General features: G+C 32.7%; 1 protein-coding gene across 2 annotated transcripts; it reads left to right on the top strand.

Annotated features, from left to right (window-relative positions):
* The first annotated feature begins 700 nt into the window (after window positions 1-700).
* LOC115988795 lies at window positions 701-6,346 on the top strand. Of its 2 annotated transcripts, XM_031112410.1 has the most exons (4): window positions 708-717; window positions 753-984; window positions 1,173-1,259; window positions 5,704-6,346. In XM_031112410.1, the coding sequence occupies exons 2-4, from the start codon at window positions 755-757 to the stop codon at window positions 5,870-5,872; spliced, it is 486 nt and encodes a 161-aa protein (XP_030968270.1). In that variant the 5' UTR covers window positions 708-717; window positions 753-754; the 3' UTR covers window positions 5,873-6,346. The 2 variants fall into 2 exon arrangements, with proteins under 2 accessions (XP_030968269.1, XP_030968270.1); XM_031112409.1 differs by having other exon boundaries at window positions 701-984.
* The last annotated feature ends 19,427 nt before the right edge of the window (window positions 6,347-25,773 follow it).

Genomic DNA, 25,773 nt, shown 5'->3' with positions numbered 1-25,773 from the left:
TCAGGTTGATGGTAGGGACGATTTTAAAAAATTAGGGACTGACTTAAGAGCTAAGGGTCTGTTTGGATAGAACTTATTTTGCTGAAACTGAAAACTGAAAACACTGTAGCAAAATAATTTTTAAATGTATGAATAGTATTGTGGGACCCAATTTTAATGAAAAAGTTACTCAAAAGTGAAATTTGTGGGTCTCGTATACTGTTCACGGGACCTACAAAATTAATAAAAAGACTGAAAAGTCAACAATTGCCAGCTACTGTTCACATGAACAGTAGCTGTTGTTCCCTAAACGAGTGCGCAGCAGTAGGGAAAAAAAAAAGGTGAAGAAACGTAAACGCAAACGCAAAAGCTGGATCCAAACACAGTCTAAATCAATTTAGGGACCAAATTAAGAATAGGCTCAAAAAATATAAGGATTAAAAATATATTTTTACCTAATTTTTAAATATATGAATAATATCGTAAGACTTTTTTTTTTTTTTTAATAAAGTGGTGTTGCATGGATTCCATAAACAGTGTATAATGTTTTCTAAAAGCTGAAATGCGTGCATTGAAAAAAAGAAAAAAAAAACGCGTTTATTTCGATTTACTGTAGCGTGGGTCCCAGTGTTAATAAAACGCAAACGCTGAATGTGAGGAGAAAACGCAAATCCAATCGCTTTTGTTATAAAATAAAAAAAAAAAAAAAAAAAAAAAAAGAAAAAGAGAGAGAGAGAGGTAGAGAGATATGAAAACAATCGTTCAAAAAAAAGAGATGAGAACAAGGAGAGGGCTTTGTTACCCTAGAGTTGTTGAAGACAAGAACATGAGAGTTGTGAAGCGAAGGAGAGATTTCGCCGCCGAACAAGCTAGTTACCGGAAAAGAAGCCGGAATTCTTCTGATATCGCTGGAAAGCGTGACTTGTTCGATGCCTTGCCGGACGATCTCGTCATTTCCATTCTCCGCAAACTTAGCCCCTCCGATTCCGCCAACATTCTCCTCACGTACGTCCTTCTCTTCTTCCTTATGACAAATAAATTCCGACCGTTCCACCGGAGTTTCAATCGGAACTGTGGTCTGAATTTCATTTCCGACATGTGAAAAACATTAAAGACTATACCTGATATGGATGGGTTGTTTTTGAATTTTGAATCTGATGTAACTGATTGTTGTATGCAACGAACTTTTACAGGTGCAAGAGGTTAAGCGGTTTAGTACCAATTGTTGATTGGCGGAGCCAATTAAAGCCAGATTCTCGTCAAAGAATCGTCAACAAGATGTAATTTTCCTCTCTCTCTTTTGCTTTTGCTTTTTGTTTTTGTTTTACATATTTATGTTTACGGGTTGTGTTTGGGTCCGAATCCGATCAAATTGAATTTATTCATTAGCTTAATTGATCAAGTTATTGATTTTTTTGGTGGAAATTAGAGAACTTTACAGCAAAATCTTCACTTTTTGATGCCACAAACATAAATACAGAGTTTAACTGGAAATAAAAAATTCTAGTCTGTATACTCAAGAGTAATGCTTTGATCAAAGGTTTTTGTGAGTGTAGTAGGGGCTAGGGAGTGCTATGAACATCACATCACCCTGTTGTGTCAGCTTAGTTATCCTCATGAATTGGAAGAGCGTGAGAACGCCAGAGCTTTAATTATAACTAGTCCTTTTGATATATCACACATATGTGACGATAACGCAGGAGCTCTAAGCTCTAATTATAGCTAGTTATTTTTGGATATAACACGGATGTTATTTCCGTTTCAGATAGCTTATTTTTAAAAGTGCGGCCTGTTTTAATAAGGTTTTAATTAGCTATATTAAGGTCAAAAAAAGCAATGCTCTTAAAAATTGTTCCTAAACAAGCAAGGGGAAATAAACTCATTAAAATAAGCGGTAACAAACCTGGTACAGCTTTACAGGTTGTGTTTGGGTCTGATGGTTAAAAATGAACTTATAATAGCTTTCATTTTCTTTTTCTTTTTTTGATTCCCCTTACATCCTATTCATTAGCTTAACTGGTCAAGTTATTCATTTTTTTGGAGAGGATTAGAACCTATCTGCTTAATCTTCAATTTTGATGCCATGCATTCAACAATGTAGAGTTGAACTCAAAAACTAGTTTTGATCTGAAGGGTCATGTTGTAAGACCCCATTTGGATTGTGAGGGCGCTATGCAGTAAGAGTGCAATGAATATAACATTTACATTGAGTACGTAAGTGTGGCATGAGCTCTGATTATAACTAGTTCGTTTGGGATATCACATGGATGTGAGTAATGAACTTGCATTTGGTAGCAATAGTAGCTCCATGTACTACTCATTTGTATATATATATATATTGCCCAGATAGACCTAATTTATTCTTGACGTAATACTCAACACATGTCCATACAATGTGCAAAAAATCCTAGGGGTTACAACAAATACTCCTTCCTTTTGAGCGTGCCAGTATGGCAGGAGCTCTAATTATAACTAGTCCTTTTGGTTTATCACACAGATGTGACTAACGAATCTCCATGTGCTGACAATAGTATCTTCATATTTCATTCTTGATGTTAGATTGAACATGCGTCCATACCAAAAAAAAAAAAAAAAATCCTAGGGTTACGACAAATACTCCATTTCGGATAAAACTAGGTTCAGCATGTGAAAGAGTAAGTTTCCATTTCGGATAGCTTATTTTTAATAGTGCAACTGTTTTAATATGAAAGGTTTTTTAATTAGCTATAATTAGAAAAAAAGTAAAGCTCTAAAATAATTGTATCTAAACAAGCTGGGGAAATAAACTAGCCAAAATAAGCAGTAAGAAACACACGATTATTACCCTGTTTGGTTAGCCTTAAAAATGGAAATATGTTAGCTTATTTCATAAGTACAGCTTTTGGAAGCCTCACATTTTCTATGTACAACTATACTTTCATATAATAAACATTTTAAACAAAATAAGCTAATTGAAAAAAAAAAAAAAAACTATTTCTAAACACAAAGCTCGAGTCTTCATATGCTTAGATTCTCACTGTCTTTTGTTTGACTAACTCTACATTCAACATTTTGAATATTGCATGTAACTGAAATGTTTGGTTTTTAAATATTGCTGTTAGGCCTGTATCTGTGCTCTGGCTTGCTGATGGGACTTGTGCTTTCATTCCATATATGAGCTTGATAAAATTGTGTACTTGTAGTAGTCTTTTATACCATAATCAGTATTTTATTGCAGTTTGTTAATTTTAAAAAATAAAAAAATAAAAAAAAATAAAAAGGGAATGGCATAACTGGAAGGATGAAAACAAATATTCAAAATAATGTCGGAAAGGCATGTGGTAAGTGTAGATGATCCTCATATGAAGAAAAATAAAAATCCCTGGAAATTTGACAATGCATCTACAAGAATAAGACCACACATGACTTTGAAAGAAAGTATTGTATCATGGGAGTTGACTACAAGGGCTAATAATGCTATATTATGAGTTGGGAACAAAAGACTTGAGTGCATCACCCAAATATAGAGCTAGGGGTAGAATTTGTTGTGGAACATTTGAAGATTTCCTTTTTACAATCTTCACTTTCAATGCCACACGCATTCAAGAACACAGTTTAACTGAAAAGCTAGTCTGCAGTCTGCACCGAAGAGTAATGCTTTGAGACCCCCATCAAGATTGTGAGGGAGCTATGTGGTAGAAGTGCAATGAATATCACACTGGAAGTGCACAAGTATGTGGGAGCTCTAATAGTAACTTGTCCTTTGGGGATATCGCGTAGATGTAACACATCCCCATGTGGTGACATTAGTAGCTTACTTTAACATAAGACTAGGTCCAGCACAACCAGTAATCATGTGAAAGACTAAGGGTCCGTTTGGATACAGCTGAAAACTGAAAACTGAAACTGAAAACTGAAAAACACTGTAGCGAAATAATTTTTAAATGTGTGAATAGTATCGTGGGACCCATTTTTAATGAAAAAGTTGCTGAAAAGTGAAATTTGTGGGTCCGTGAACAGTACACGATGTGCTGTGATTGGTCCAAAAAAATTTGAAAAGTCAAAGTTTGCGGCTACTGTTCATTGAACAGTGCATGAACAGTAGCTGCAACACCCAAAACGCCCCAAAACGCGTGAAAAAAAAAAAAAAAAACGCAAACGCAGGATTGGGCAGAAAACGCCCAATCCAAACGCACTCTAAATTTCCATTTCAGATTGCTTACTTTTAAAAGTGCTATCCATTTTAATTAGTAAGGATTTAATTAGCTATACTAAGAAAAAAAAAAGTAATGCTCTATAAAATTTTATCTAACAAGCTGGGGGAAATAACTCACCAAAATAAGCTGTAGCATACACACACTTGTTACCCTGTTTGGTCATGTTCAAAAATCGAAATAAGCCAACTTATTTCATAGGTACAGATTTTGAAAGCCTTGCATTTTTCTAAGTACACCTGTACTTTTAAATAATAAACATTTTAAACAAAATAAACTAGTGAAAACAACGAAGCTATTCCAAACATCAAGCTTGAGTCTTTGTATGCTTGGTTTCTCATTTTCTTTCGTTTGACATTTTGAATATTGTGTATGACTGAATTAACACTTTGTATGTTTCACTGTAAAATGTAAAATGTTTCAAATGTAAAATTTTTTACAATAAAGTATTTTCTTTTGAAACATTTTACAGAAAAACATTTTCAAGTGTTTGGTAATTGGTATGACAAAATTTTCCAAGCACAAGCCATCAAAACCGGTGCCTCCTAGCCACCCTTGGTGGCTCTGGTTTATTAAGCTCATATATGGAATGCATTTTTTGCTTTACCATTTCTGTTAGGCCTCTTTTTGTGCTCTGGCTGGTGGGACTTGTGTCTCTCTACTCAATCTAGGATGCATGGACACGGGTGTGGGTACAATATGGCGATATGAGCAATTTTTGAAAAATTATAACATGAGACAGCCGGTAGGGCACTGTTATGACACGGTTACGGCACCCCAAATAAAGTGTCTATGCTTAGCTACTCATTCCATATATGAGCTTGATAAAGCATGTGTTCGTAGTAGCTTTTCATACCATAACCAATATTTTACTGCAGTTAAATTATTAGAAAAAACTGAGGAAGGGCATAACTGGAAAAAGAAGAGAACAAATATTCAAAGTTATGTCAGAAAGGCTTGTGGTAAGTGTTGATGATCCTCATACGAAGAAAAATAAAATTTCTCGGAAATATGACAAATGCATCTACAAGTATAAGAATTGGATATGACATTGAAAGCAAATGTCGTATCATGGGAGTTGACTTCAAGAACTAGTAGTGCTATATTAGGAGCTGGAAACAAAAGACCTGAATGCATCTCCCAAATAAAGAGCTAGGAATACAATTCGTCGAGGAACACTTGGGGGTCTAATATATGGAAAGCAAGGTATCATGTTAGTTGACTAGGAAAACATTTTCTGTTGACAGATTTTCCATAGTGAACCTTGAACAACCAAGTGCTACTGTTAATTTTTTTCAGAGAAAAAAATATTGGGTTTTTGTTCATATTTTTAAAATTTCATGAAATTTTATTTACTTATCAAAAAAAAAAAAAAAAAATTCATGAAATTTTATGTGGATTCTTTTCACATTTTGTTGCTTTAAATTCTGCACTGTCAGCATAGTTTACCAATTTGGGACTTTTTCCTTTAATAGCTTAATTGTGCCTGTATGGTCAGTAACATAATATGAGTATCTCCTTTTGTGTACAGAATGGAAACTTTGAAGAGGCATCTCCCTGTTTCTAGCCAAGAGGGATTACATGAACTCAGGAAAATTGCTATAAAGTTTGAGGAAAAGATTTATACAGCTGCCACAAGCCAGTCAGATTATCTACGAAAAATATCTCTGAAAATGCTTACAATGGAAACCAAGTCTTAGAATCCTATAGGCAATGCTTTGCCATCCAACTCTGCTGGCAATGGTAATAATTAGTCCCCAGATGCAGGGATGAGTATGCAGCCCCAAGTTCATAATCCAGGGCAGTCACTTCCTATTCCATTATCAGCTAATCAGTCTCGCCAACAGATGTTATCTCAAAACATTCAGAATAACATTCCATCTGCTGGAGTTCAAAGCACTGCCAGTTTACCATCTGCACTGCCTCCTGTCTCTGGTTTAAGTCAGAATCCTATACCAAATGTTGTTGGCCATGTTCAGCTTTAATGCTTTAACTTCACTTTTCTTGAGATATTTGTGGTGTTGATGGAATCTATTCTATATGTCATCTCATATGGATGTAAATGCATGTTTAACAAGTATTTAGTTATCTAAACTAGTAATTCATCAAAAAAGTTATCTAAACTAGTAAGGTACTTAAATAAGACTTGTTAGGATGAGTTCGTCCTCTTTTAATTTGATGATTTTATTGGCTGGACTAACTAAATAGTAAGTGTATGGCCTATTCATTATATATAATGAAAATAAACTTAAATGGTAAACATTTGTGAGTTCATGTGATGGTCCTCGATCCTTGCTGGCAATCTTAGTGCTAGTATCATTCTTCTTTGCTGCTAAAGTCAATCTTCAGCACCATTTTAGAACAACATATATGTGGTCCTTTATTTCCAACATGTGGTATATAGAAAACCACCTACAATAATAAAATTACTATCTGGATTCTCAAATATATATATATATATATATATATATATATATAAGTAGTAAGCATGAATTCCTAATTGCATTTCACCAAGCATCACATAATAGAATGCTTACTCACTCACTCACTCAAAGTATGAATCCCTACAATTGCCAATAAATTTTTTTATTTATTTTATTTATTTTTTAAGATGAAACAAAAGTTAAAAGATATAAGAGTATTCCAAACCCCATCTTCCTCATTTGTCATGGCTATGTCCCACTTTTTACATTTATAGAAAAATCATGTTGAGTGGGATATGAAGTTGTCTTCCCTTTTTATATATTTTTTTAATAAATGTTAAAACCTATTACACGTTTGTGTGGATCCACACAAGTGTGTAATAAACATCCACGGAAAGAAAAGTTATGTTGGAATGCATGATCAGAGTCTTTACACTTATTTCTTCTCTCTCTCTTCCCTGTCCTACATCACATATCACCATATATATATATATATATATATATATATATATTTTCCCTCTCTCTCTCTCTCTCTCTCTCTCTCTCTCTCTCTCTCTATATATATATATATATATATTTTTTCCCTCTCTTTCTCTCTCTCCCAATTCCATCACTCGTGCGGCCCACTCTCATTTCCCTTGAATAACACTTAACAATATAAGCTACTTTGCAGTCTATATGTGCCCTTCATGTCACTTGCGATATATTATTATATTCTTCTTCCACATATGTAATGAATTATCAATTTTTTTTATTTTTTTATTTGAGAAACACACTCACACATATATATGGGAGAAGGAGGATGAGATAAGGGAATACACTCATACGCCAACACCAAAACTGCATGCAATAGTTAGTGTCGTAGAGCAAGTAATAAACCCCTTCTCAATATCATACCTTACCGATGTGGGATGACTCGATATAAAATCACCAAAATCAAAATTCAACCATAATTATTAGTCTCTAATTTTTTTTTTCCTTTTTTATTTTGTATAAGTTACAGAGTTCGCGGGTTGGTGTAAAATTATAAATGGTGTTAATATAATATAACCAATCCCATTGCCGGGTTTTCCCTTTGCTATAAGGTGTTTAAAGCAAAAACTTTTCCGGATTGTTTCATTCTTGAGGTAAAAGATTCAACCCTAGGATCTTATGCCTAGAAAAGTATTTTAAGTGCAAGCGATGTCATCAAAAAAGGTATGGTGAGGTGAATTGAGAATGGGTATTCTGTGTACACTAAAGAAGATAAATGGTTTCCTAATAAATGCTGTAGAAAGGTCATCTCACCACCACCTTCTCTCCCACCAGATATTAAAGTTAGTTCTCTTCATTGATGCTTCCAGTTGCACCAGACCACAATTAGTCTAGAAAAGTTTGTTTTGTTCTGTTTTTTTGGGTTAAATAATAGCTTAGCAAAGTTAAGTACTTGGAATTGGATTCTAATCATCCCCATTCTCTAAATCATCCTGACGTGGTTGACACCAAGATCAAACAGAACAAGATCACTGGAGAATGGAAAGTCATCAAGAGAATGTCCTTTGACTTGTTAAACAATTCAAAAAATATCACCATGGATCTGATCATGTACAGATGATATACACACAGAAGCATCACACGCTCTATATGCATGATTAGAGAATTTTTTTTTTTTTTTTTTTTGTTAATATAAAAAAAAAATTCCATTTATTCCAATTTGGAATTTATGCATTTGTCCAATTAGGTTTATGCCGTTGACAATCATCAAAATAGCGTTGGGTCGCTTTATTTTAATAAAACAAAGTTTTAACCAGCTTTAATATGAAAAAAAATTTAAAATATATTTATAATGATGATAGTGGTAGGATTAGGATTTGAGCCCGGCAGTCAATCTTAAGACAAGATTAAAAGAAATAAATACACTTTCAAAAATGGAATTCTGAAGTAGAAAAGCTTGTGTTGGATTGGAATTCACCTTTTGCATGCAAGACCAAACCATGAGGTGGGATAAAAACTTGGTCCAGATTGGGTTAAACCGTTAAAGTAAACCTAGAAGGCTCCTATGGTAACTCGGAAATGATTGGCAGTGGGGGCATCATTAGAGACAACTGGGAAAATTGGATTTAAGTCTATTCCAGAGCTATAAATGTTGCTACCAACTAGGTCCAGTTTACTTCCAGTAAAATTTTAACAGGATATCTCCTTTTGTATTAAACAAAGCTGCCATATCACCCAATGGCAGAGCCACGTTGAGATCGAAGGGGCCATGGCCGCCCCAAATTTCTTTTAAAAAATTCAGTAGATAAGATGAGTAATTCAAGTAATTTTACCATTCAAAAGATAAGATATGAGACTGCCCCCACCCCCCCACCCCGATCCAAGCTGCAGCTAATCTGAATCTGAGTAGAAAGGCCACACAAGTGAATCTTCCACTCTTTTCTCAATTTCTATCTTTGATTTCTCATTCCGGCGTTGGACTCACTAATTAGTGTCTTCTATTTTTTTTTTTTTTTTTAACTAATTCATCCCACTCTAGTCACTCATTACTTTTCTCCTTTACTTCTTAGTTCAAGACAATATGGTGTGTCGAATAGTTGTTTCTTTGCATGTTCTGGTTTGCTCTAGGTTCTACAGCGTGTATGGTCTTCGAAAGGAAAAGTAAAATTCTACTCTCCTAGTATGACTTTTCTTGTCTTCTTTACTTGTTATTAAAATTAATAAATATATTATATAAGATATAGATATGATATAGTAAATCAGTAGAATTGATTATATTATATTATAAATCATATCATATAATATAATGTGTGTTTTTTTTTTATTTGATTTAGATTTTTTATTTATTTTGAATTCAATAATATTATTCTATTTATTAGCAACCTTTAACCTATTAGTAATTTTTTTTTTTTCTTTTTTATCTTAGTCGTTACTTGATGGCTTATAATTTAAGTTGAAAATTTAGAGATAAATTAAAAACTATTAATTCATTTTTCAAAAGAAAGGAATATGTAATTTAGAATATAATATATTTTTGGTTCTAAACTTTACAAAACATGCTATTTTTCATCATTCCATTTATATATAAAGGGGCGGAGCTAAAATTTTTTGTTTGGGGGGCCAAATTTTGTTATTAATATTTCAGTTTCGAATCAAGATAAATCATCGTACACATGAGTAAACATACATACACAAATATAAACATTAATATTTTGATATTAGAGCAGGTCATAATTTATAAATATATTGTATATAAAATTAACAACTTTCAAATATATATATTTGCAAGATAAATTTTTAGGAAAACTTATTATCTTTTAAACTCCAATGAGTATACAAAAGCTGTCTAGTTTGATATTAAACATGTATAAAAATCGAATTAGAGAAAACAAAAACTACCTTGTCTCTATAACTACTAAATCAATTGACAAATTCTATTAATTTTTAAGAGTATTATTAGACTAACTCAAACATTTGGAGGGGAACTTCTATTTTTGGAGCTAAATATTTAAAGTTTTAATACTTATATATAATATAAAATATATTTTTTAAATTTGGGGGGGGCATGCCATGCTATAGCTCCGCCCTTGTATATATGTTAGTTTATGTCCTGTATGGCTTAACGAAGTGCTAATGTGGTATATAATTAGACTAAACTTTTTTAATTTAAAATATATATAAACACGTGACTAGCAATGATTCTAACAAGTGAACCATTTTTCAAGAGGATGAAAAATACCCCCTACTTCCTTAGTTGACACACATCCCATAGTCAAGAAAATAAGTTTTAAAAACCGGATCGGAGGCAAAACCAGATTTGCCTCCGGTTCCCAGTTTTTGACTTTTTTTTTTTTTTTTTTTTTTTTTTAATCCAGGTTTTAGCCATTTTTTGGAACCAGACTAGACTCCGGTTCTCAGTTCAACTGGCCGGTCCGATCCGGTTATTAAAAAGGAATATGATATATAGTGCATCATCTTTCCGTGACTAGAGGACTATTTTTTTTTTTTTTTTGATAGGAACTAGAGGACTATTTATATGCGTTATTTGGTGCATTACTTTCTTTTGGAAGTCCAGCTGTAATGACGTGTATATTTCCTTAAAAAGCATAGCATACAGTGGCGGCGCCACATAGAGGTCAGGGTGGTCTATTTGGTGCATTACTTTCTTTTGGAAGTCCAGCTGTAATGACGTGTATATTTCCTTAAAAAGCATAGCATACAGTGGCGGCGCCACATAGAGGTCAGGGTGGTCCTGACCTTAAAAAAAAAAAAAAAAATTTATATGTAATAATTAAATATTTTTTGTTTATCTACCCTTAAAAAAAAAAAATAGGAACACCCTCAAAAAAATTAGGAACACCCTCAAAAATTTTTTATGCCAATAAAATTAAAGAGAGATGTTATGTCCACAACATTTTTACAATATTTTCATAACAAATCACAGGTGATTAGTTGTTATTAGTTCAAATTTGAACCTAGTATTAAGATTACTTTTTTATGACAACAATAATAACCAGTAACAACCTACCACTTAGGATTTGTTGTAAAAATGTTGTGAAAATGCCATGGACATATCATTTCTCAAAACTAAATTTTGGTGGATTATTTGTTACATTTCGACCGGTACCAGTTTTTAGAAGAAAAAAAAAAATCCCTAAACGGACAAACTTGTCAGCACAGCATGTCATTACCTGCGTCGAATGCCTAAAAAACAAATCCAGCCATCGCAAAGGTCACCCCTACTTCTTCTTCTTCCTTTTCTTCTTCTTCTTATTGTACTATTTTTGGTTGTTGTTTTTTATTATTTAATTACATATTTATGTTTTAATATTATAAAACAGTAATTGTTATGTAATAACTAAATGATCTGAGTGTCAACAAAGAAAAACTAAATGATTTGTTTTATTTGAGGTTTACTTATTTGGATCAATAATTTTATGTTGTATAAGAAAATATAAATATAGATATATATTATTTTTAATTTTTTTTTAGAAACCCCGAAATACCCTGAAATGGTACGTCGAAATAGATCAGTACCGAAATATTCCGTTCCACTAAACAAATCGAAATAGTGTCCAAAACAATATTCATAACATTGCTTTCAAGCAAAAAGAGAAAGCTAAAAAAAAAAAAAAAAATTGAACTAAAATCTAAAAAAGAAAAAATTGTAATAGAGGATCTAAAGAAAAAAAATTGTAACAGAGCAAGCCCACCCAGGAACACCCTGAAAAATATTCCTGGAGTCGCCACTGATAGCATATAGGGTATTTTGTAGCCTTATAGATGATTCCATATTCAGAACACTTTCACTTCAATCCATGCCCAGCTTTAATGCTTTAACTTCACTTTTCTTGAGATATTTGTGGTGTCGATGGAATCTACTCTGTATGTCATCTCATGTGGATGTACATGCACGTTTAATAAGTGTTTAGTTATCTAAACTAGTAATTCATCAAAAACGTTATCTAAACTAGTAAGGTACTTAAATAGGACTTGTTGGGATGAGTTCGTCCTCTTTTAATTTGATGATTTTTTTAGCTGGACTAACTAAATAGTAAGTGTATGGCCTATTCATTATATATAATGAAAATAAACTAAAATGGTAAACATTTGTGGCTTCATGTGATGGTCCTCGATCCTTGCAGGCAACCTTACAGCTAGTATCATTCTTCTTTGCTGCTGAAGTCAATCTTCAGCACCATTTAAGAACAACATTTATGTGGTAAATAGAAAACCACCTACAATAATAAAATTACTATCTGAATTCTCAAGTGTATATAGAAAAATCATGTTGAGTGGGATATCAACTATCAAGTTGTCTTCCCTTTTTATATATTTTTTTAAAAATGATAAAACCTATTACACGTTTGTGTGGATCCACACAAGTGTGTAATAAATTTTTCCCAAAAGAAAAGTCGTGTTAGAATATTGCGTGATCAGAATCTTTACACTCATTTTTTTCTCTCTCTCTTCCCTATCCTATATCACATATCACCATTTTATCTTCTCTCTCTCTCTCTCTCTCTCTCTCAAGCCTGCTCTCATTTCCCTTCAATAACACTTCAGAATTATTCTACTAACAACATAAGCTGTCCATACGTGCTCTTCATGTCACTTGCGATATATTATTATATTCTTCTTCCACATATATAATGAATTATCAATTAAACACTTAAACTCACCGAAATCAAAAGTCAACCCCAATTATTAGTCTCTAATTTTATTGCCTTTTCAACTTTGTATAACGCTTTGTTTGTTTAAGTAAAAATATTTTCTAGAAAATGATTAATTTTCTAAAAAGTATTTTCCACAAAATTATCTCATTTTTCTATATTTTGTAATTACCTTAGATAAGTTCAAAATTAATTTTCTAACTTTCCTTATTTAGCTTGCTATGAGATAAACTTGTTTTCCAAAAAAATTTAATGAAAAACAATCTCTAAAAATAAGCCATACGTTTGGATTGAACTTATTTTTGCTGAAACTGAAAACTGAAAATACTATAACAAAATAATTTTTAAATGTGTGAATAGTATCGTGAGACCCGTGAACAGTGCGTGAACAGTACATGAACAGTGTTTTTTGTCCCTTGCACAGTAAAATCATGTGATATTACTGTTCACGCGCAGGGGGAAAAAAAAGTCTGAAAACGCAAAATGTAAATGCCACGTTCAGTTGAATCCAAACGGGTACTTAAACCAAAATCAAAATTCAACCCCAATTATTAGTCTCTAATTTTATTGCCTTTTTGACTTTGTATAACGCTTTGTTTGTTTAAGTAAAAATATTTTCTAGAAAATGAGCAATTTTCTAAAAAGTATTTTCCGTAAAATTATCTCATTTTCCTATGTTTGGTAATTATCTTAAATAAGTTGAAAATTAATTTTCTAACTTCCTTTATTTACCTTGCTATGAGATAGAGTTGTTTTCCAAAAAAAATTAATGGAAAACAATTTCTAAAAATAAGCATATTTTTTCTATTAACCAAATATCGTTTTTCTTTGACTTATTTTTTATTATACTACCAAACACTTGAAAACATAGAAAACTATTTTTATAGAAAGTTTTCTATCGAAACAAATAGAGCGTTAAGTTATAGAGTTGGCTGGTTGGTGTAAAATTATAAATGGTGTTAATATAATATAACCAATCCCATTGTTGGGTTTTTCCTTTGCTATAAGGTGTTTAAAGCAAAAAAACTTTTGGATTGTTCCATTCTTGAGGTTAAAGATTCGACTAAAGGTGTCAATTCGGGTTCGTGTCATGTCGTGTTGAGATAGGGGTATTTGACTAAATGACTCAACTCAAACCCGACCCATTTAATAATCATGTCATGATCTTTTAACCCTAACCCAACATGTTAATAAGACGGGTTGACCTGACCCAAACCACTTGTCACGTTTAATAAACAGGTCATGTTGGGTTGACATGAATTTAACACAACCCATTTCAACCTGCATAATATTAAATATGACATCCATTAAGTAATAATAATTTTTTTTTTTTTTTTTTTTACATCCCAAGAGTAGTGCATGCGCCACAAGTCTTCAATTCATATTCAAAATAATATAGTTCAACAAAAATATAACATCTATCTAGAAATAAGTTCTTTACACCCAAAAGAAGTGCATACACTTCAACCCAAATACAAAATAACATAGTTCAACAAAAATATAACATCCTCAAGGTTTGTAAAGTTTCAATTTCCAATTATATCATTTGTAAGTTTTTGTAATTACTCACTTTTCTTTTTAAATTTAAAATATAGGTTGGATATAAAAGGTATTTGACAAATCTAAAATAAAATGAATATTTATTTGTTATAAGAGTTAAATGGGATGTCGGGTTGACACAAATAAATTGGCATGTCAAACGTGTCAGTTGCGGGTTACGTGGGTTGACTCACTTGTGATACGTTTCTTATCGTGTCGCTTTCAAGTTAATCTGTTTATGACCCAAATCCGTTAAGGCCCAACCCTAACCTGCAAAAACCCATGTCGTGTTTGCGGGTTGAGTCGAACATTGACACCCCCAGATTCGACCTTAGGATCTTATGCCTAGAAAAGTATTTTAAGGAATGTCATCAAAAAGGTATGGTGTAGCGAGTTGGAAATGGTCATTCTGTGTACATTAGAGAAGATAAATGGATAAATGCTATAGAAAGGTCATCTCACCACGACCTTCTCTCTATCTGGATATTAAAGTCAGTTCTCTCATTGATGCTTCTAATTGCATCAGACCACAATTAGTCTAGCAAAGTTTGTTTTGTTTTTTGTTTAATTTTTTTTTGGGTTAAATAATAGCTTAGCAAAGTTAAGTACTTGGAATTGGATTCTAATCATCCTTATTCTCTAAATCTTTGTATATAAGCAAGTGATCTTATAACCCTAACGTGGTTGACACCAAGATAGAATAGAACAAGATCACTGGAGAATGGAAAGTCATCAAGAGAATGTTGTCTGACTTGTTAAACAATTCGAAAAATATCACCGTCGATTTGATCATGTACAGGTGATATACACACACAAGCATCACACGCTCTATATGCATGATTAGAGCTTCTTCTTCCTTTTTTTTTTTTTTTTTTGGTTAATATAAAAAAATTCCATTCATTCCAATTTGGAATTTATGCATTTGTCCAATTAGGTTTATACTGTTGACAATCATCAAAATAGCGTTGGGTCACTTTATTTTAATAAAACAAGTTTTAACCGGCTTTAATGTGAAAAAAAAATTCAAATTAAAAATATATTTATAATAATGATAGTGGTAGGATTAGGATTTGAGTCCGGCAGGCAATCTTAAGACATGATTAAAACAACTAAATACACCCTTTGCGAGTAATCTAACAAATAAATGATAAAGAAAGAAAACATCAACACCATCAATAATCATTTTGATTGTACAAAATAATGGGGCGATAACTTTCCATGATCAAGATACAAAGTAAATCATAAATAAATAAATACTCACAAAAATGATTAAAATGAACACGACGTTGCCCCATATGTGATCAGTTATTCACAATGCGAAGTCATATTTGGTTCCTTTTTAAATATCATCGTCCTCAAAAATTTAAAACCTACACCCGTCTTTCTTTTACAACAAAACTTTCACTACTTTAAAGTTTTAAAAAAATTAAATAAAAGATAATACCCATTACAAGTTCAAAGAGTATAAAGCAACTTTAGGCATTAGGCATGTCACTGAGTCCAAATGTTTTCGAACTTTTCCTAATGTTTCACAAACGAACTTGTCCCAATAATATTGCTTTTGCAAGCATGCATTTTTTATCATGGCAACTTAAAAAAAAAAAAAAAAAAAAAAATGCAAATTACACAGCAATTCTCAAAACCCACAAAGGCAAAAGAGTCTATATTTCACAAATTGACACCAGGGTTCAGGGTTTAAGAAAAAAAAAATACTTAAAATGAAAATTACACGGTAATTCTCAAAACCCAAAAAGGTAGTGTCCAATTTCACAAATTTTCCGAAACACAAACAAAAATTCAAATACTCACCAAATCAAATTAACCCAAAATAATTAAAGGGAAGCCAAAAAAGAGAGAGAAGTGAAGGAGATTACTTTTGCCCTTGCGAAGAGCTCGAAGCTTCTTAGGGTCAAGCCAAGAGCGGTTCTGTGATGCCAAACAAGATTAAGGCAAGCCTTACTTCTTGCAAACCCATTTTCACAGCCTCTGCAATACGAAACAGTAAACCCAAAATCCCAAATCAAAAACATACAAACAGAGCACACATTACACTCATTCACATCTGCATACATACATGGCCACATACCCACAAGAATAGCAATACCCAAACCCATGGCCAAATGCACACACGTGACACAACCGAGAGAGAGATCGCAAGAGGAAAAGAGAGTTTGTGTGTGTGTGTGTGTGTGTGAGAGAGAGAGAGAGAGAGAGAGAGAGAGAGAAGGAGGTTCTGACCTATGATGGCTGACAGAGAGGTTGAAGGCGGCGGCGGTGGCAATCGGTTCTCGGAGGCAGTAGTGGCGTCGATGAGAGGCGGCAATGGTGGCGTGGTGTTGAGAGTGATAGAGAGCGAGGGTTTGTTTGAGAGTTTGGTGTTGAGAGTGATCGATCTGAGTTTGGTGGAGAGAGTGAGCTGAGAGTTTTTTCAATTTAGGGTTTTTTTCGTTGTTGTGTCCTATTAAGGGTTTTTTTTTTTTTTTTTTTAATAACAAACCCAGAGCTGCGTTTTATAAAACGCAGCTATTGAAAAAAAAAAAAAAAAATCCCCGGATGGGTGGCTTAAGGCCTACCCAGCTAAACGCAGCCTCAACATCACAAAACGCGACTTAAAGCTGGTCTATAGCCGCATTTAGTAAATGCGGCTACACATCCAGTGGTGGAGCTGTGTTTGTGTAAAACGCAGCTCAAACATCACTTTGAAGATGCGTTTTTTTGTAAATGCAGCTCCAAAGTGCTCTTTTTGTAAATGCAGCTCCAAAGTGCGTTTTTTGTAGTGGGAAAAGCTTGCGTTGGAATGGAATTCACCTTCTGCGTGCAAGGTGAAACCATGATGTGGGATAAAAACTTGGTGCAAATTGGGTTAAAGTAAACCTGGAAGGCTCCTATGGTAACTTAAAAATGATTGGCAGTTGGGGCATCATTAGAGACAACTGGGAAAATTGGATTTAAGTCTATTCCAAAGCTATAGATATTGCCACCAACTAGGTCCGGTTTACTTCCAGTAAAATTTTAACAAGATATCTTTTATGTATTAAACAAAAGTTGCCTTATGTATTAAGCAAAAGCTGCCGCATCACCCAGTAGCGAAGCCACATTGAGATCGAAGGGGACCATGGCCCGCCCAAATTTCTTCTAAAAAATTCAGCAGATAGACTCTGAATATGCGCAATTCAAGCAATTTTACTGTTCAAAATATAAGATATGAGACTGCTCCCCACCCCAACCCCAATATCGAAGCTGCAGTTGATTTGAATCTGAGCAGAACGACCACACAAGTGAATCTTTCACTCTTTTCTTAATCTCTATCTTTGATTTCTCATTCCGGCGTTGGACTCACTAATTAGTTTCTTCTAGCTTTTTTTTTTTTTCCTTCTTTTTAACTTCTTTGTCCCACTCCAGTCGCTCATGACTTTTCTCCTTTACTTCTTAATTCAAGACAATATGGTGTGTCAAATAGTTGTTTCTTTGCATGTTATGGTTTACTTTAGGTTCTACAGCGTGTATGGTCATCAAAAGCAAAAGTAAAATTCTACTCTCCTGGTATGACTTTTCTTGTCTTCTTTATTTGTTATTAAAATTAATAAATATTATTATATAATGTATAGAGATAGTAAATTTGTAAAATTGGTTATATTTTATAAATAATATAATATAATGTGTATTTTGTTATTTGATTAGATTTTTTATTTTTAATTCAATAATATTAGTCTATTTATTAGCAATCTTTAACCTATAATTAATAATAAAAAAATTTAGTTGTTACTTGATGGCTTATAGATATAAATTAAAAAAGTATTAATTCATTTTTCAAAAGAAAGGAATATAGTAATTTAGAATATAATATATTTTTTGTTCTAATACTATTTTAGACCTTTGTATATGTTGTTGATATAGTATATATAGCTAAAAAAAAAAATATATACATGCACATTTTTTATTTGACTCTCTCAAAAATGAATTCTTAGTTCCGTCATTGATGATACCCGTTCCACTCATGCAGTTAGACCGATTTTCTTTAAAAGGAAAAAAACAAAAGAAGAAAAGAACTCTGTTTCACTCTGTGCTATAAAATAAAATTACAAAAATCCAATTATCACAACAAAAAATACATCACAAAAAGAGAAGCAAAATAAGGTGTGGAGTGTGGATTGTGTTTGTTGGTAAGAAAATTAAGCATGAAGATTGTTCGCAGAGACCTAGTTCCTCATGGTCCTGGTAGTGCTAAGGTACGTACTTTGTACAACTGTTAGTTAATAAATTTTTCAAATACTTTCTGAAAAAAATTAAGAATTTTTTTTTTTTTAATCAATATATATATATAAAACCGAAGCTTTTGAAGCTTCCACAAATTTCCACATCAGCACAATATTAAAAAAAAAAACATAAAAAAAAAAACTCAATAAAAGACACCCTTTCACGATGTCTGCCTCCCGATGCTCTGTCTTTCCCTTTCACAATGCTCTGCCATCTCTTCCCTGCCTTTCTCTTCTACCAGCTCCTCCTCAATCAGACCCACGGCAAACCAACAGCAAAGCATCACATCTAAAAACCCAAAGATTCCTCAATGAAAACCCACCATACCCACAAACCAACAAACCCAAACTCTTTTTTTCCTATTCACAACATGATTCCAATCCCAGCAATTGCTATGCCTCCCTTAATCACATCAAGCCCAACTCTATATATCATCGTAGAACCCGCTCCCCTACTAAAACTTTTCCCAAGATTGATAAATATTCCTGCGGACAAATCAACAAGAGAAAGGGTGAGCTAAAAGACAAAATCTTGAACACTTACCAGTTATCTCTACAAACCAGCCCCACAACCGCAGTGAACAATAATTCTAAGGAAGAAGAAGATGGAGGGACTGATATATATGGGTATTGCGACCACAGTATAGAGAAAGAGAAGAAAATATTTTTTGAGAAGCAAGAGAGGAAAATATAAAAGAGCAAGGGAAAGGACAAATAAATAACTTACGGTAATGTTTAGCAAAAAAAAAAAAAAACTTACGGTAATCAGACCCCTTTACAAAAATTAGCGGATTAGCCCAACTCTATATTTAAAAATAAAAAATAAAAAGATGGGCTAACCAGCCACTTTTTTTTTTTTTTAGAAAAACCAGCCACTTTAATATATATATATATATATATATATCAGAAGTTTTTGAAACTCTCACAATATTTAAATAGAATTATCATTTTATTTAAATAAAATTATTTTTGTTTAGTTCAAACTTAACAGGGAGTGAAACTCTATCTCTCTAATAAGTCCAACTTAAACTCAAACTCATCATTTTTTATTAAACAAAATTATTTTTGTTTAATCCAAACTTAATAAGGAGTGAAACTTTATCTCTATGACAAGTCTAACTTAAACTCAAACTCAAACATTGATATTATTATTATTATTATTATTATCTCTCTACTTCACTAATGTGATATTTTATGATAGGGTGCAAACCTATAGCCATGGATTATTCTTTTGAATGTAACCCAATCTTTTTCTTATATTTTTCTATTTTTTAGTCATATATATTTTGTTTTGTTTCAATAATTTCTAAGCAGTGAATTATTTGATTCTTTAATATTTTTTGATCTTTGAAAAGTTTTAATATTTAAATTTTTGAGTTATTTTTTGCTGTATCTGAAATTATCTGACAAATTTTTTATAAGCCATTACACGTTCAAGTAATGGTTTCTTCATCAAATTGTAACACAAATTGAAGTTATACAAAAACGAATCATGTAATGGTGTAGTTTTTTAATCAATTTAAGACTTTATAAAATTATTTTAGCCTACCTTACAAATAGGTAGGTTCCCGTGCATAGCACGGGTTAGCGACTAGTTTTTCTAATACTTGAGAAGTAGTCGGTTTGCAAGTCTCTTTTGTGTATAGTTCTTTATGGCAATCTCAATATAGGAAATCTTAATAACAATGGGACTTGGAAAAGAATTCTTAAGCGCGCGGACTCATAAAAGTAAGTGGACTCAGAAAAGAATAACTAATTAATTAAAAACCAAGCCAAATAAAATAGAATTATTTCTCTTGTTTGTTAGTTTAATTAAAATTCATTTATTTGCATTTAAATTATATTGTCCAATAAGTTAAGATTTTTTTTTTGAGAGATAACTACAACATGCTGCTAACCCCGCAGCTCGAACATTTCCCCCCTAAACCCCCAAGCATTTTATAATGGGGATGTATTAATTCAGTTACAAGGCTTTTGACCCAATAATTTAAGAATTAAAAGAATAAAAATGATGTAAAAAATTGTAATCACTTCAAAACTTATGAAATCAATAATAAGTCAAACGTTTTAGTAATTACAACATGCTGCTAACCCCGCAGCTCTTTCCCCCCCTAAACCCCCCAAGAACTTTATACATGGGGAGGTATCAATTCAGCTACAAGGCTTTTGACCCAATAAGTTAAGAATTAAAAGAATAAAAATGATGTAAAAATTTGTAATCACTTCAAAACTTATGAAATCAATAATAAGTCAAACGTTTTAGTTTTATATTATACTAGTATAATGCATGTGCGTTGCACGGTTTTAGTTATAAATTTTTAGTATAATTTTATTGAGAAATAATAAATCAATAATCACTTGAATCTAGATTATATAAATTATTGTTCTTAAAAGTATCAAGCAATAATACAACATATTTATATGAAAAAATTCCTAAATTTAATAATTAAAAACCCATGGAAACTTAACCAAAGGTATTTCATTTGCCAAAAAAATAAACATAATTCTCTTCTAACTTATCAATTGTCTTATAATGACATTTTTGTAACACAAACATATAATATTACTAACAACAAAAATAAAAATGAGAAATAGTAACATAAAAATTTTACTATTCAAGAAAATTAATTTAATCCAATAATGCACATATAAGCATAACTCAAATACAACCTAGAAATAAAAAATAATAATAATAATAACTAATATAAATGTTAAATATGTATATAAGCTTATATATGAATTTCATGGATCTAAAATTGATTCTATGACTCATAAACAGAACCATAGAAAAAAAAAAAAAAAAAAAAAAAGAGAAGTAACATACCTTTAATAGTGTGGATGGTGGCTTTGATAAAACATTCTACTACAAACAAAACAAACTCAAATAATAATTGATGCTGGCAAATCATAAAAGTGAAATATTTATAGAGGTTCATGTTAGAATTATACTTAAAAAGTAATAATTCAAGAAAAACAAATATAATACATCTATCAATTAACAATTATATCATGTGCATATGTAATAAAAATCAACAATAAGATGTGAGAAATTTACATACTAGATTATGTTATTCAAGGGCCTCACAAGCAATCAGGATGCTCTCCCCAGCTGGTCAGGATTAACAAGAGTTTTTTTTTTCTCTTTCACACCCCCTTGCAAGTGTGGCCTTGACAATATTTATAATATTCAGAAAGGACATGACATGACCAACCATAAAATCCTTCCTATCGTAATAACACTTCATGTAACAGAAATGTTACATTTGTTAATAAACAACTTTATTAATTTGATTCATTAATGAAGAAGTTTATTAATGTGTTATTACTTTTATAACTCCATGCTAATACATGGATTCATCTATCGTTCATATCCAGAACTACTATAATGACAACACCTTTAATAGGAGTTCAAGTTACTGGTATTGACATGATAGATTTATTAAAGGCAACACTCAACGTGCATGAATCTCATTATGGAAGGACTTCTGAGATTATTATGCACTAACCATCGAAAGACTAGCCCTTATTGTCTTCCTTAGTCTGAGCAATTTTAACTTGCACCTCCCTTCCATCATGGTCCAACAATGTATCTATCAGAATAGGCTACATCATGATGGATATGGTCAAGTCAAGGACTACAATGAATGCATTCATAATCTTAGTCTACTAAATCAAGTAGACCTATTTCAATATATCAATATCTTACATCATAAAAATATTGCATAATTTCACAAGAGACTGAATATTTATTTGTTAATAATAGAGGTATCATACATATTATGTTGGGCCACATTATTCTAACAGTTCATATAATTGATTTCATGGATTTAAAATTGCATTTATGACTCATAAGCAAAACCATAGAAACAAAAACAAAGAATAGAAACATACTTGTAATATTGTGGTTTTAATAAAGTATTCTATCATCTGCTGCAAACAAAAAGAGAGATACAAACTCATTATTAATAATGGGGAGAGAAAAAATTGATGAGAACAATAAGTAGTGTTTCTATCTCCAAAAATTTTAAATTAAAAAGAAAAAAGAAAGAAGCTGTAAGTGGAGAAGTTGTGCATATAAATATATAAGAATACACTAAAAAAAACCATATATATAGAGAATTTTCAATTGTGAAGATGTTAGATTTCTAATCAATTTAGGAATTATAAGAGAAATTGAATTATTAGGAAAAAGATATATGTATCACAATTAACGTTTAAAAAAAATGTAATACACTAAAACTCATCACTTATGATGCATGTTTATCCAAAAAACTTGGAAGTTAGGACTTGGGAGAGTTCTATTAGACATAGAATTTAAATTATATTGAAGTTAAATTATAAGAGAAATTATTAGATAGTTTAGAATTAAAGAAACACCTATCCTATGTGAAATTCTAATCAATTATATATTGTTAAAAAATGTTTCTATCCAAAAAAAAATACTAATGTTTAAAAAATGTTTAAAAAATGTATATGTATTGTTAAATTTTAAAATTTAAATAAAATACTACTTGTTAGACGATCCTAATCTAAGTAAATCAGTTATCTTATCCATGTTTCTAAGGTTTATTTTTTTATACGTGTCTTATCATTTTAAATATTTAAAAAAAAAATTGCAATATTGATTAAACTTTTATCAGTAGTAAATGAACTTTTTTATATAAATTTTTCCTTTTATAATACACTACACGTAAAAAATAAGGACTAGATGGATAAGATGAAGAATTTGGATTGTAATCAAATTAAGATTTTTATCAACTTAGAAATTATAGAAGTATCTATAATTTTAAATTTTAAATTTTAAATAAAATACTAATGGTTACACGATTCTAATCTAAGTAAATTAGTTATCTTATCCATGTTTCTAAGGTTTTTTTTTTTTTTTTACGTGTCTTATCATTTAATTTTTTTTTTTTTTTTGCAATATTGATTAGACTTTTATCAATAATATATAAATTTTTTTATATAAAATTTTTCTTTTTATGTGTAGTGTAGTAATTTACAAAAAAAATTGTTGCTTTTTCTTTATAATACACTACACGTAAAAAAAAGGATTATACGGATAAGATGAAGAATTTGGATTGTATAATCCCAACTTTTATTATATAGTATATGATATAGGTTAATTTGAGTCCAAATCTTCTGTCCCACTTTTCCTGCTTTATTCTTTACTTCACTAATAAAAACTTGTCACATGTTCACCTAATTAATTAAATACTATCAATATTGACTTATTAATACTACCATTATTAATTAATAGTAGTATTTAATTAATTAGGTGGACACGTGGCAAGTTTTTATTGGTGGAGTATAAAGTGGAGCAGGAAAAATGGAACAGAATATTTGGACTCGGTTAATTTAAAGACAATAATAAAAAATGAGGAAGTAGCATAACATCCATGTTATCTAAAGTTCCAAATAAAGAGTTCAACTAAATTAAACAATCACTATTTAGCAAAAATAATATTTATAATAATCAAACACTCAATATGATTGCCCAACTCACCATAATTTCTTATCAAATATAGTGGCCCAATTGGCCTGTGGGGGTAAAGTTCATCAGTCAATAGTAGGCCTTGGCACCCATGCGGGGCCCAACCATAACAGGAAGTGAGGACATGGCCAGAGGACTTCCAGCCCAACCCTGTTAGGCCGGGCCGGGCCTGTTTAAGAGGCATCCGAGGAGGAATGTCTCCTCGGACGCATCAAATGGGAGTCCAACACACACCCTTCACATAGTGGGAAATCGTCCCAAGTCGAAGGAAAATGCTGGACGCACAGGGGGGCAACCACAACTGCCGCATTAAATGCAAGGAAGCTACTTTTCTAGCCGCATTAATGTGGAGAGGACAGGAGAACAGTATTATCTTGGCCAGTGCAACTCACAGAAAAGGAGGATGATGTCCTATGGAACAGGCACTCAAGTAGAGGCCCAGATGATCAACAAGTGTAGGGTCATTATCATTCGAAGGATGCTATATAAGAGAAGAAAACCCCCATGATCAGGGGATCGGAAGCTGGAGAGCAAAAAGTAAGGAAAAGATAGAGAAAAGGAGAGAAGTTCTATAAGAAAAGCCTAAGTTGTTGTTCCATGAACCGTTATCCCAGGAGGTTTAATAAAACGTTCCCACGTTTAAATGGTTGCATGGCTTACTAACAATTACGTGCACTCTGTCTTGACCTAGTTCTTCGACCCACTCTCTACAAATTCATTGTTGAGGGTCTTTTGGGCCAGAATCGCCTGCTCACTGGGCCTGGGCCCCAAAATCCGCCCTCACAATTGGCGCCGTCTGTGGAAAGAATTTGTGTCTCAACAAGTGAACAGTAAGAAATGGAAGGATCAGGCCCGCGCCAAACCGGACGTGCAGATTCTCAATGGCAGGACAATTTTTTAAATGCCGAACGAGGGAATGACCAAGATAACCAACGAGAGGGAAGCGTGAACACCTCTTGTACGAGTAAAAGCCGTTCAAAGGGGAAAGATCATGCATCCCATGAGAAAAACGATCGAAAGACTTTACAAAAAGAGATTGATGACTTGAAGAAAAAGCTACGCCGAGCACAGCAGAAACGTCCTTTACCCTCCTCGGGCTCTAGCAGTGACGAGGATAATGAATATCGGCGAAGATCAAGAACCCCCCCGAGCGAGACCTTTTCCTACGAGGAAGAGAGACCTCGTAAACGCAGCCACAAGAGCCCATCTTACCAAGGCCTGGCCAACGATGCCATGAGTAAGGCCCTGGATCGCATCTCCCAGTCGCCGTTTACCCTTAGAATAGAGAGGGCAGCGCTTCCTCGGCGGTTCCATCAACCAACGTTTGCTATATACAATGGTCGGACCGACCCAGTGGAGCATGTGAGCCAATTTAATCAGAGGATGGCCGTCCACACCAGGGATGAGGCGTTAATGTGTAGGATATTCCCATCTAGCTTGGGACCCATGGCGATGAGATGGTTCGATTCCCTCCAGCCGAATTCCATAGATTCCTTTAAATAGCTGACGTAGGCTTTCCGTTCCCGTTTCATCACCAGCACTAGAGTCCCTCGGCCCCTCAATTCCCTCCTATCCTTGTCCATGCGGGAAGGAGAGACGCTGAAGGCCTACTCGGATAGATACTGGGAAATGTATAACGAGATCGAAGGGAAATATGATGACGTCGCCATCAGTACGTTCAAAAGGGGCTTGCCGACCGAACACGGCTTAAGAAAGTCCCTCACTGGAAAGCCAGTCACCAGC

Source organism: Quercus lobata, chromosome 5 (assembly GCF_001633185.2).
Source record: "Quercus lobata isolate SW786 chromosome 5, ValleyOak3.0 Primary Assembly, whole genome shotgun sequence".
NCBI classification, from domain to species: domain Eukaryota; kingdom Viridiplantae; phylum Streptophyta; class Magnoliopsida; order Fagales; family Fagaceae; genus Quercus; species Quercus lobata.
This window is presented reverse-complemented; position numbering and strand designations above follow the sequence as displayed.

Excerpts from the sequence above, each read along its gene's own strand:
- LOC115988795 (XM_031112409.1), top strand. The coding sequence starts at position 728 with ATGAAAACAATCGTTCAAAAAAAAGAGATGAGAACAAGGAGAGGGCTT. Across the intron at positions 985-1,172 it reads TCCGCCAACATTCTCCTCAC|GTGCAAGAGGTTAAGCGGTT; the intron begins GTACGTCCTTCT and ends GAACTTTTACAG. Across the intron at positions 1,260-5,703 it reads CAAAGAATCGTCAACAAGAT|AATGGAAACTTTGAAGAGGC; the intron begins GTAATTTTCCTC and ends TTTTGTGTACAG.